At 39.4% G+C, this 14351-nt stretch overlaps 1 protein-coding gene across 3 annotated transcripts in view; it reads left to right on the top strand.

Moving 5' to 3' along the window:
• LOC145977864 (homeobox protein caupolican-like) overlaps positions 1-14351 on the top strand; it is a 193355-nt gene that overhangs the window by 153536 nt on the left and 25468 nt on the right. For all 3 annotated transcript variants that reach the window (XM_083110190.1, XM_083110189.1, XM_083110191.1), the window contains exon 4: positions 7926-8275. In XM_083110190.1, coding sequence (XP_082966316.1) covers positions 7926-8275 — 350 coding nt within the window. The remainder of the gene's footprint in view (positions 1-7925; positions 8276-14351) is intronic.

Here is a 14351-nt window from a genome sequence, read left to right as displayed (position 1 = left end):
CCTTCCGCAGCAACAGACGGACGTTCTGTAGAACATGGAGTGCCTGAAGATAGATTTGATTTCGGAGATGGATGTTGAGTACCATAATTTATTATTATCGGCACTACAGCTAGTTCTTTTATAATAATTCATTTAATGTAACAAGATCAATGAATTTAGACATTATATTAGAGCAAACATGAAAGTAGTGATAACTCGAAAATAACTGTGATTTAATCACTGTCATTCCTACATCACAATCACAACTATGATTGGATTGTAATTCAAACTGGGATTAACTGCTACTTCTCCTTTAACATATGAGAACCCAAAATTTACGACCCTATTTTACTACATGAATAGTTTAATTCATGCATCATTTGTTCAACATCGAGTCTACCAAGAGTCTACTAGCTACACTGTGCAAAATAGGAAGTAGTAATACGAGTGATACTCAAGTGACGTGAGTAGGCGTGAACAACGATAGTTAGACAGGCGTAGATATAACCGCTTGTGTTGTAGAAGTGAAGATGTTCAGTTGTTGAAATAGTGTGAGAATTACCTTCTACAATTATGAAAAATTTCGTGCTCTGTATCAAACGCAAAATTCTCGTGGTTCATGGGGAAAATACACTACTTTTGTCTCACTATTGCTATTGGAATGTGCTTTATGTGTACATTTTACCTGTCCCAACAGTTTAAGTTCGAGAGACAATATGTGATATTTTAAAAATATGAATGATTTAGCTAGGAACGAACAAACATGATTGAAAAATTGCACTTTACCTTCAAAACAGTGTTGTAAATTAATTTTTAGTACTGTTCACATTGTCTGTATTAAACTGTAGATAGATACACATATGTACTCCGTGGCGTATCACTGCTAATATTGACCATTTCAACAGCTCAGTAATCAGGTCACGAAACGCACAGGTCAGTTTTATCTTGCGTGTGGTCACTGACACACACTCTAACAGACACTTTAACAATTTCGCATGCACGAAAAGAGTTTTGAACAGGTTTAAAAAAGAAAAAAAACTGGGACTGGCAATGAAAGAAGTGAATATGCTTTAAAAGTAAAGAAACGTGAATATAACCCCAAGGTTTTGCCTGACTATGGTCGAGTTTTTTGTTCAACTGAATTAACAGTATCTTCACTTCTCCCATCTAGCTTGGTTGCATTCAAGAATTCGTTGGCTAATGCACAGTTTATTTCTCAGTTTCTTCCTTTTCTTCTTTAACCCTGTTTGAAGAGCAACAATTTTTATCGAACTTGGCAAGCAGACACGAAACAAACTAAGCATAACACACGAAACAGCACGTCTGTATGTAATAATCAGTAAAGAATTTGTCAACATAACACGGCCAATAAGGTTATGATACAGTTATGTGACGTAATCAGGTGGAATACCGTCCTATATCGGACAGCAAGAAGACTTGATTTTTCGCATTCAGGAACAACACTGCCGCACACGACTGAAAGGTGCAAGGGGAAAGAATGAGCGAACGTTTCACATAAAGAATATCTTGTCTGAATCCACACGGTCCAATAAACGGATGAAATCAATACGATGAACCGTTGACTAATGGGAGCTTAAAAATCTTTTATAGTCTTCATGTTCTTGGTTCATGGTTTTTTTTTTGCGAGGTATAAATGCTGCAAACAGACGCGTACGGCACGTTTATGTGCGTGTTCTAAATTTCCTTTAGTGTGCTGCGCCTTTTTGAAACATACTCCTTGGTCTCTTGAAATCCAGGATCTATCCCACCATATTAACTATCGACATATATATTATATCTCGGGAACTATAGTTTTGTGTTTCAGTTTTTAAAGTTAATTTTATGCTCAGTCTGGCTACTCGGAACTGGACCTACAGTTTTAAATGGGATTCGGGTATCGAACCCGGCGCACCTTGATTACAATGCGACGAAATTATCACTAGGCCATCTGGGATGTCCTCGGGAAGGAACTATGAGAAGCTGACACAAAACTTGGGGGTGGACAGAAAGGGGCACCGAACTCTACGTTCGTGGCGAAGTGCGCGTTACTGGGTTCGAATCTCGGCCTGCGCTGGGGTGTTCTTTGTGAGTGACTCTTCCTCAATTTCATCTTATCACTCAACCTCATCTTCGCGATTAACCAAATTTGGCAGAAAAGGGACGTAAAATAAAGCAAATTAATCAGGTAGGGACCAAACACTAATATATACTAATGAAATCGCTAATTTGGTGTTGGTGTATTGTTGTCCTGTAAGAATAACAACATTACATAGACTTTCCCATCAGAGTGGTAAGTTCGTGCTAGGATGAATCATGAAACGAGGGCCACACCTGAGAACGCTTGTTCTGGGTGATGTTACTGCATTAGGAAGATTGCAGCGACAGTTCCGAACAGCCCTAAACCTGTTAACCAAGCTGGTGAACTACAGTCGGGAGGCAACATGCTGAAAATTTGTCCGCCGAAAGAGGGGGCGGGAGGAATGCCCCATCTGACGTTTGGCCACGAAACAGAAGAGAATGCAGCAGCCAGAGAAGAAAAGGAAAAGAGTTAAGACAAATAGCAAGAATAATGGGTTGAGAACAAAAGGATGATTAATGATGTTATGCTAAGAGTAAGACAACTCAGTTTCTTTTAGTCATGCAGGCAGTCGTGAAGTCCCGCTGCTCTAGGAAAGGCAGAACATTCGAGCACGCAGACATCGTCTGTCACAGAGGAACATTTTTGCTAGCACATGATTGGTTGGTGTTCCTCGCACAGACCTGGAAACAAGAGGGTTCCCTGCTACAACGGATATCTTATGATGCCCAGATGTTGGAGTGAGTACACTGGCTCATAAAGATGGAACCTAGTTATCACTTGGTATTACAAAGTTCCAAATTTATGCCCCCAATCGTTGTGGCTGGGAATCTGCACCTGGAAATGCTTCAAGGGTTGGGGAAGATATAACACCCGTCTGTGTACTTGTTGACAGTAGGGGGTAGCTTTTTCCTTTTTCTCATCCCCAACCCTGTTCTCACAGATTTCAGCAGTTCGCACACATTGGAGAACCATAAAAAAATACTATCTTCTTGTAGTTGCCAGAATGGTAGGGTTCATGCTGTGATGATCTGCCTCTACAGGGACTACCTGAGTGTTAAGTCCGTTTTATGCTGAACTATAAACACTGCGTAAAGTCACTAACTCTTAAACTAGATACCAAATAGCTACTGGACTATTAGTTTCTTTTGGTCGTACCTTGTACAGTCACAGACACTTACGCGTTGTAGCGATCCCATTGAAAGTAAATGAGGTCATTACAACCCAGAAGTGTCCGTGACTGTACGTACATGTTGTGTGTGATATATATAGTTTCTTTCATCATATTCCTAAAGTAACTAATTCAGCCGATATTCTCCCAATTTCATTTTGTGTTGCATTTTCTCTATCTCTCTCTCGTACAAATCAAGCTTTTAGCTGGTTCACTCAAACACATTTATAAGCCTTGAAAATAAAACGTGAATATAAGTTACACCAAACTCTCGTTGGTGACTAATTGAAAGTAATAAGGTTATCATTTACATCCTTTATTCAAGTAATCAACAAAAATAAAAAATATAACTATATATACGTATATTGCATTAACGTTCGTCTTGAAATCTTCGTACAACTTGTTGAATTAATAGTTTTCCTATGACAAAACACAATCTGTCCAAAATGTACTGATTCTTTCTGTCCTGTCATGTGATCGAAGAGGGATTCTGATTGGTTGCTTCCAGTAGCGAGTAAAAAAGTACACGACTCAGGTATCGAAAAACCGTTGACTAGCCAGCTAGATGGTTAGCAGCCAATGAGTATTTTTTTTTCGATTTCATGTTTAAAAAGGTTTCGCTACTTCTCGAACGTCTGTTAGATATTTCATGATACAGTGTCGTGATTTCATATCAATGCATCTACAAGGGCAAGCCAAGTAAAGTGAAGTTTTAAGAAGCTTAAACTATCGCTCGAGGCTAGATTGGTTATTTTGTTCAAATGCTTATAAAAAGCCTTCGGTGCACTTCGTACTTGATATTGTACATTAAATCGGTCCATCCTCGGTTACCAGTTGTGATAAATGTTAATATCTATGGATTTCTTCATATGTCGGTTCATTTACAATTTAATACGTGACACTTAAACTAAACTTACAGCTCGTTTAAGAAACCAATCAAAAGTTATCAGTAGGAAACGCGGTGCTGCCATCTGCAGTTAATCCTGAACAGTTACGCATGCGCGCGCAACTTTGCTAATAAAACCTCGACTTTCAATTGTTTCAAGGTAAAGGATCATCTCCCTCCGACGCCATGTTGCGCCCAGTGACAGATCGTCCCCACGATATGAACATTTTATGCGTGTTCCGTTATGGAAACAAAGTGTCTACATGTGTTAGGAGAAGTTTTATGGGGCGGGGGGTATAGAAATAATAATAGGAATAAAATGAGAAGATTTAAGGAACAGATTGGCATTAAATAAACCTTCATTACATTTTAACGCGGTAAGGTGGGAAACAATGTCGAGGAATGAAGAAATGGCTGAATAAAAAAAAAATGACTGGCGAATGTTCGGAACTCATTTTGTATGGATAATAAAACTCCCGCCGTGTACACGTAGCTTTTATTAACTGGTTTGGTGTTCCTTCATGCATATCTGCCGATTCACACACGCAGAAAACAAAAGATTCGCCTTCATTCTGGAAGAGAACAGAAGATAAGACAAAATGCAGCGGTGATTAGTATGCGGATATGCTATTTCTAGAGATGAAATCGGTGGCTGTGTAAATATACGAGGTTTAATTGTTTAATACGCTGATGCTGTACAGTGGGATCCATGAGCATTACCGTGCAAATTGTCCATCACCATGTGCGTACACTTTATTTGACCCAATAAGAGCTTCAAGAATTAAAAGAAAACTCAAAACAAGTGTTGACAACTTCTGCACCAGCATACATAAAAATCCATCATTTAAAAACACACAGGATGTGAGAAAAAAAATGGAAATAGCCATGGACAATTTGCCGAGCAGTAACGTACAGTATCTTAAATTGATAAGTGTCACATAGTCGGGAGAGTTTGGGTGGCGAGGTTAATTCATTCATGAATTCATTCCAATTATTTACCTTCATTCACTTCGATCAGCACTGGTATAGTGGTAACATTGTCAGCTTGTAATCAAGAGTTCTCTGGTTCGATTCCTGGTGGAGGCACATCGGATCTCACTTTAAAACTGTATGTCCAGTTTCGATTACCCTATCCGAGTATTGAGCGGACTAAAAACACTTCTCTGTGTGTAATTTCCTCCAAAATCTTGTTTTCAATGAAAGAAACAGCATTATTAAGTTTTTGAACACTATACAGGACTTGAGTAGCAGAATTTCCAAATTAATCAACACATGAAATCTTGAACCTTCAAAGACTGTAAAAGGAACCTCTCTTCTATATTGAAAACCTGATTCATAATACTTACATAATATTCAGGGACTGAGTTGGTGTCGAGACGAGTAAAGAAGGTATTTATTCTCGTCTCGATTCATACATCTGCCTCGTTCTCGTTTGGGTCTCGTCTCGAAATATATGAAGAACATATAAAGTAATTTTGGTTAAGGTAAATTGTTCAGATATTACCCCAAAGTCTGTAACGAGGCTCAAATTCTCGAAAACTAAGTCTCGTTCTCGTACCGAATTTTGATACCAGATATCAGTGTGGCATTTTGTCTAACCAAAAAATCTATATTATTCGGATATGAGACTAATACTGTTATACCTGATATCATGGGCGTCCGGAAGGGGGGGGGGCAAGGGGGAGCCACGGACTCCCCCCTCTGGGAAATGAATTTGTACCTAAACCTTATATATTTCACAGATAATTTCATTTCAATCACAGTAATTTATGTTAATTATTATAAATTCGTTAAAGAAACATGATAATTTCAGACTGAAATAGTGTTTTTTGAGGGGGCATCACTATTTTGGAGGAAAATACATGTCCTTTGCCCCCCCTGGAAAAAAATACCTTTCTTGCCCCTCCCTGGATAAAATTCTGCGGACGTCCATGCCTGATATCCGACTATTCAGATAATCTGTGTATTCAGATCGCCATTTACTTCAAGTTCAGTAAGTTATTCTGGTAAGAATGGTGTCCAAAATTAAGAAAATAATTACAAACAGAGAACGTTATAATCTAACTGAATTTCTTTTGCGTTTTTCTTTTTTTGTTACAGTGCATTTATACTAAACATAGTAAATAATGCAGAGATCTGTTTCTGGCGTAACAAGGTAAACATGTTAGAGGCAGCACACATTAGGGTATTTCAGATGTCCGGACATTTCAGATAATCCAAATATCCTGATAATTCGAATTTCTGGATATCAAAATATCCGAGATCCGGATATTTGGAATCCACATAGAAAATTATCCGACTCTGGTGATATCTAATTTTGTCCCTTCAATATATAAGACTGGTGGCAGGTAACTAAAAAGAATTGAATTAAATTTACAAGCACTTTGTTTGATAACATTTGCGACATTCGCGTAAAAAGTGGCGAATTTCGGATAACAACAAAAAAGTTATTTCGCGATTTAATACATGTTGTAGCATATAAAAGCATCCACTTACAGCCACTTTCTGACAACAGACATCATTTTTCGATGTTTCGCGATTGCGAAAACTCACGGTTATTGCATTTGAAACAATATGTCAGCTTTATAAGTAACATACGAGTAGGGTTCATGATGCTACACCTCGATTTGCACATTTGACACAACAATAAAACTCAAAATGCATCGTAACTTGTCGGGGGCGTGCATTGCTAAAGAGATAATGAGCAGGATCTCTTTAACAAAACGGATAAAGAGGCAAAGATACAATCTCTTCACTCCGTAGCTTTTATTATTATTATTATTAATGAAGCCATGCTAGTGATTTTCATGTTATTATCATACACAAGCGAGCGTTTGACGAGTAAAATGTTTTGCACGTAGACCAGCATTCTGTAGACAAATATCTCCATAAAATTCAAAATATAATCTCATCTTGTTTTTCTTTATGCATTGGTATTAAAAATGCATAACTGCATGTCACTTTATGCCGTTGTAAATCAAATGCGTGAATGAAAGTGTAATCTAAATATTATGACAAGGTGGATACGTTCAGGTGGGTCAATCTGTATATTTTGTGTCGTAGATTGGAGAGTAATTTTCTCAACGTGCTCTTTGCACTGACTGTTCTTTCGCCCATTTCGTGTTGTCCATTATTCAACTTCGATTAGCAAAAGTGGCAGAAATGCGACGCTAAGTAACAAAATACAGGGTGTTTCAAAATTATTTGAACGATAAAAACACATTCCGTGAACAATACAACATGATCACCGATCGAATATCCAGTGAAAAGCATTCAAACACATCTTTTTTGAACGGTTATAATAGTTGTAAATTCTGCCGCCAGGTGTCAGGCTGACAATTTGTAAAATGGCTGGCAGTGGTTAGGAGAAGCATTTTACGAGAGTGGGTCGGCCGTGAGCGTTCAAAGTCAGTTTCGTACACGATTTCATAAAGATCCACCAGCAAAAATCTCTATTAGCTCTATTAGTGGTGCTGCCGTGCAAACCATTGACGAGAACATTCTGAAACATGGTGCAACGTGCCTGGATGGAGCTAGATTACCGTATTGACATCTGCAGAATGCAGAGTAACGAACGGTGCTCACATTGAGCATTTGTGAGTTAGCTTCGCGATGAGCATTGGCACTTAAACTTGGACAGTTACATTTCATATTTGTGAAATTGCATCTTATTTTGACACTTTATGAATTAAATATAACGAGTTGAAATCGTTCACATCCTTTTGAAACACTATGTACAAAGGTGTATAGGTGCGCCTCAACTCCGCCAGTGTAAATAAATGAAATGAGTGATCTTTTTTCTTTACTTTCAGCTACGGAGCAGGTTACGACCTGGCAGCGAGGCGGAAGAACGCTACCCGAGAGTCGACCGCGACGCTCAAAGCGTGGCTGAGCGAGCACAAGAAGAACCCTTACCCGACCAAGGGCGAGAAGATCATGCTGGCCATCATCACGAAGATGACTCTCACGCAGGTGTCCACGTGGTTCGCCAACGCCAGGCGGAGGCTCAAGAAGGAGAACAAGATGACGTGGGAGCCGAAGAATAAGACGGACGACGACGACGACGCCATTGTGTCCGACGCCGACAACGACGACAAAGACAAGGACGATTTCGACACGGACAAGCTGAAGGATCTGCGAGATGTCAAGCACGAAGATAAAGGTACGTTCTAGTTTCTTTACTTATTGGTCAGCCCTTGTATAAAAATGAGTTCACTTTTACGAGTGCTCGACTAAACGATGTCCAGGGAGTCTGTGGAGCAAGCGAACTAAAACTAGCCCTCTGCGCAAGTCGTGACTCAAACTAATGAGAGGGGAAGTGAGTACATAGAGGGGCAAACGCGGCTGCAGCTACCAGCCACGCGCATTGCTTTGCCCACTCGCTTTATCCCCTTTTCGGCGTGACGTTCCCCCACAGACTCCTGGAACAGGTACATACTACAGCTGCAACCACTTGGCGAAAATCTGTTTCTCAAACATGCTGATAACGCCAGTGTTAGCCTTCCCATCCAACTTACATGCATTCTTTTCACACTTCTTATAATGCCTACGTTGGCAGGTTAGGAGGCTAGGTTCAGGACTGTTAGCAACCATTTTCGCGACGGGAGCAGCTGAATGTGCCCCGTACTCTACCCGTCCTGGGACAGACTGTCAAAAATGTATAAATTAATTCTGACGTACTTTCTAAATATTGATATGTAGCAATGTGGGGTATAATTTGTTTTCGTGCCTGGCGATCGTAACTGTGCACTATGTGGATAAATACGAAGTGAAAAAGTTTTTGTCAAGTTGGTTCGTAGAAGATGGCGTTACACGAAGGTCCTTGATTTGCAATTTAACAATTTTATACAATTCATTTCGTTCATGCGGGTGAACATATGTCGAATTTTGATTGGAAAGCGATAATAGGAAGAGAAGCATTATAGAATAGCTGAACTTCCAACTTATATCACATGAAAATTCCCAAACACAGCCCCCACCTTTTGTACACCCAACGGCGAAAGAGACAGTATGCAAATTGTCCACCACCATTTTAATTCGGTCTGTTTTACACATTGTGATGACAATGAATTGAAATAATGACGTCAATAAGCAGAGAACAATGCCTGCTTCGAACCAACACAGTTTCATTCCTGAAAACAACACAGGATATAGAATAAAAAAGTAATTAAAATAGCTGTGCACAATTTGCCTACCATTATATTTACCATTGACTGTACAACCTTGACTTTATTTTATATTTATGAAGAACAAATATATACTTTCTATAATTAATATATGACAACTCTGAAGAATGAAAAAAATTAAATATCTCATCTGAAAACACATGACTAATAAACAGAAATGGGTGGAAAATTTCCATTACACCCGCAATGAGCATAAGATTGGTGCGAAAACATAAGTGTACTGCTGAAAACAATTGGAACGATCTGCCAACTCTGTTTACAAACCTGAGAGAAGCCATCAACTCTCCCCTCCTCATGATCATCAGAAACCAACGTTTGCTGATCGCATAAAATTGAAACTCATTTTCGTGTAATGTCCCCATTACGATTGAAAACATCGCCGAGCGGAACAAATTAAACACTCACTAATTTAAAACCACTTTGTGCTGTGTGCCAGCCGTTTTTGTAAATATTGATTAACAACATGAACGAATTAAGGAAATGAACTCGCGAATGAAGAGTCAGATGCAACTGCGGTTTGAAGCTCCACACAACTAACACCGCAGGAAACTTTACAATTCGACGCAAAATGACGTACTAATAACCAGAGCATGGACTGTGTTTCGTACGTGTGTTTATGCTGGTGAGGCCGTATAGTTTCATGATATCACCTGGAGGGACAATCACCTCACTCAGTACTCCGGCAGTTTGTTTCTTTATACAGCATATTTGCAGAAGATACAATTAAACCTACAAGCAAGCACGTATCCAGAGGGGGGGCTTAGGGAGCTCGAGCCCCCCCCGAAAGTTTTAGGTTTACACTATATAAAATGAGGTTTTTTGTTTCTTGTGGTGTGAATTAAAATAATGTGACAATAATTTAAGGAGAGAATTAATTATCGAGGCAAGACGGAGTATGTTCCGTAACCCTATTATTGATAATAGCACGTATCCAAAATGGGGCACAGTGGGCTCGACCCTCTCCCCAGGAAATTTTTCAGTTTACGTTAGATAAAATTAGATTTTTGGCTTCTTGAATAATGTGAAAATAATTTAAGGCGAGATATAATTATCGAGGCAAGACTGATAATGTTTTATACCCCTGTTATTGTTAATAGCACATATCCAAGGTGGTGATGAGGTGGCTCGAGCCCCCCCCCCCCCTCAGGAAATTTTTCAATTTACACTAGATAAAATTAGATTTTTGGCGTCTTGAATAATGTGAAGATTATAAATTTATAAATCTGAGAGAAATAATTCTCGAGACAAGACGGAGAGTGTTCTATAACACTACTATTGTCAATAGCACGTATCCAAGGTGGGAATCAGGAGGCTCGAGTCCCCCCCCCCCTTCAGGAAATGTTTGTTTACACTAGATAAAATTAGGATTTTGGCTTGTTGAATAATGTGATGATAATTTGGGAGAAATAATTATCGAGACAAGACGGAGAATGCTCTATAACCCTGTTATTGTTAATAGCACGTATCCAAGGTGGGGATGAGGTGGCTCGTGCCCCCCCTCAGGAAATTTTTCAATTTACACTAGATAAAATTAGATTTTTGGCGTCTTGAATAATGTGAAGATAATAAATTTATAAATCTGAGAGAAATAATTCTCGAGACAAGACGGAGAGTGTTCTATAACACTATTATTGTCAATAGCACGTATCCAAGGTGGGAATCAGGAGGCTCGAGCCCCCCCTTCAGGAAATGTTTGTTTTCACTAGACAAAATTAGGTTTTTGGCTTTTTGAATAATGTGACTATGATTTAAGGAGATAGACAATTATCGAGGCAAGACAGAGAATATTCTATAACCCTGTTGTTGATAATATTGCATGTAAACTTTTCTTGCGCTTACGGTGTTGTCGCAGCGCACTTGAGTACTATGTAAAGACTAGTCAGCATTTGGAAGCTGCACAACAAAGGTAGCGCCACACGTAGGGCTATTCGTTGTAATTTCTAATCCCTGGAAGGCGGGAGAGGGTACGTTCTTGAATGAGAGAAGGAGTCAACTACTGGCAATATTAACGAATCGTTTTATCTGTGAAACGTTCTAGAATATAATGAGGATATAAATACGCGAATTCAATTTTTCGGTTCATCTCTACAAAGAATCGGTTAATGAGATTTCAGAGGTAAGTGTGACAATTCATACAGTCGATTAGTGATCAGTCAGCGTCCTCTGGTTGCTTTATAAGATATAGTGATTCGAAAATGAAGACATTGACGACAGTAGAACTTCCGGGGCCTTAATGTAGTGCTCGTTCGGGTTGAGGGCCGAAGAGATCAAGGCCACCACTGGTCTTAAACATACAATTGTGAGGTTCTTACTATACCCCTTAAAAAATGGCGTTGAGCCCCCCCCCCCCCCCGAAAGGAATTCCTGGATACGTGCCTGCCTGCAAGTGTATCAATATACGCTGTAGAAAACACACATTGATACTATCTTCGTTTTCCGTACATGGATTACTGAAAGTGGTACACCCAACGGCGAAAGAAACAGTAGGCGCATTACCACCATTTTAATTCGGCCTGTATTACACATTGTGATGACAATGAATTGAAATAATGACGTCAATAGGCAGAGAACAATGCCTGCTTCGAACCAACACAGGATGTAGAATAAAATAGTAATTAAAAAAGCGGTGGACAATTTGCCTACCATTATCTTTGCCGTTGACTGTACAGCGTAGTGCTATGCAGATATTTGGCATTTGAGCCAGAACGGTCGTGTTTCAAGATGGCGGACAAACAAAGGCAAACTGATTTGAGAGAAATATATGTGTTTCAATATCTCGCACGTTAGGAAAAGATGGAAAATTCATTTAGGGTAGTGGTTTCCAAAGTGTGCGCCGCGGTGCCCTAAGGCGCCGTAGCTGGCTTTCAGGGAAGCCGCGAAATGTTCAAATATTTTCACGGAAATGATGTGATTGTTCCAAAATGTTTATGAATTTGAAATATGTGTTTATTTTGTAACTTAAGGCAAGCAACCCAACCACACTAACAGAGCGTTGCAAGTGTTAGGCCTACGTTCCGACTTGAGCGCCGCGGAAAAATCTTGAAACACTAAGGACACCGTGAAACGCAAAAGTTTGGGAACCCCTGATTTAGGGCATTGGTGAGATATTTTTATTTCTAACATTTGCAATTGTCATGAGGGTTTCGCGGAAGGGGGGGGGGGGCTAGTAGCTACAGGCTATTATAGTAATTTTGTTATCTCGTTTGACTTGAAATCGAGACTTACCTCGTTTGGTACGTAAATTATATCGTCCTTAGGTGAGGAACGTGCAGCAATGTTAATCAAGCCCCGAAACCCATGCGCATAAGCAGATGCATGTCTCTATCCCCCCCTTTCCGTTTCGTACCGCTGGCTTTTTTCTCCCTTCTTCTCTCGAGAATTAATGCTTCTTGGCTTCAAGTTTAAAGTGCATTAAACGACACACTGTCCCGCACATTTCTTCCACATGTGTCTTTGTCGCTCTGTTCAGCTTCAACAAAGTTTTCTCTCTTTCTTTTATCCCCTACTCTTCCTACTGCTTCCCTCCCCCATTCTCTCCCCCTTATCGTTCTTTTTTCTGCCGAAGCTGGAACCTCTAACTCTCTTGAGTAGCTTGGATGAGTGGCGTCAATATTCATCACGCCCCAGATTTCTCCCGCAATTTCCTGAATCTCTGTGGCGAGACGGCTTCCACTTAATTCAGCTCAGCTAATTCCACTCCTTTTCTCCCCTCCTTGCGTCGGGCAATTCTTTTCCCTTCACCAACCGCCAACGTTACCAACTTTGAACTAAACATTCACCTAGCTCAGCTGTTACTCTAGCGCCAAGATTTATGAAGCCTCGGAAAATATGATGCTTGATGTGCGTCTACGCGTAAACAACGATTGTCTACATTCTACGTGTAGGCAATGTAGAGTATATAAACTATGTAATCAACGTAGACAACATGGAGCTCGGCGTTGAACATCGAGAGCGTGAAGTATTCCACTGTCCAGAAATAAGTGTTTATTTACGTTCAACCAATTCACTAAGTATTAATTGAACTGCAAAATGAACTTGTCGCGATATATATAAAAGAAAAAAAAAATCGATGTTCGTAGAATGACAAAATTTGTATTACTTCTATTTCCACCACTTCACACGTTGAAAAATCTGTTTAAAGACACATGCACATTCCTAAGCAGTAGATTACGCGTAGACAACGCATGTAGACGTAAACTTATAGTCTACGGCACATCACTGTGCTTCACCGTGACTTAAACTAGCGACACTAGCGCCACTGCTTCCAGGCCAAGGTTTCAAATACGGTGGATCTATATTGATAGTGACGCAAAGAGGATGACGAAACGCAGGTTATAGCCTGTGTTAAAGACATAGGTTGAGATTACGAAATCTACATGAAAAGGTATTGGTTTTAAAGTAATAATATTGTGTTCTTAATGCTGTTTTAACTCGTGTATACAGGATTTGTGGATTGTTTGTCTTTATAGGTGTGGTTCACAACGAAAATTTAGGTAACAGAAACATATTCACCGTATACATCTACACACTCTGCTAATTATCAATATTAACAGTTCTGAAGCTAAATTAATGATTACGCTTTATAAATAACATTGTTATATTCCTTCTTGAGGCAGCCGTTGTTACATTAATCAAAATGTTAATCATATATCTTAGCACTGGATATATCCTTGTAGAACATGAGATTACGTAATACTATTCATCATAGTTGTTTTGCTCCATATTGCCCGTCCATCTTGTATTCCGTTATCATCAATCGACACCATATTATACACATGCACAGACTACCATCCATACCTCAAATAGCAATACGGCCATTCTGATAAGTTTTGTATTGTACGCTTCAATTGTCAGTTTTAACTCACGCCAAATTAGTTTATACAATAACGATGGTTAAATTAACACAATTTAACTAAATGGCAATAAATAAGCATCACACCTATTAAAACCACAAAATTGTTTTGTGAATTACTTTCGAATCCCATCATCCCTTTTCTACCCTTCTTGAGTCGGACATAAATGCATACAATTTTTCACCAAAATGAGCTATCT

This window comes from Lepisma saccharinum, chromosome 23 (assembly GCF_977018435.1).
Source record: "Lepisma saccharinum chromosome 23, izLepSacc3.1, whole genome shotgun sequence".
Taxonomy (NCBI): domain Eukaryota; kingdom Metazoa; phylum Arthropoda; class Insecta; order Zygentoma; family Lepismatidae; genus Lepisma; species Lepisma saccharinum.
The sequence above is the reverse complement of the archived record's forward strand: the minus strand, read 5'-3'. Positions and strand labels throughout refer to the sequence as shown.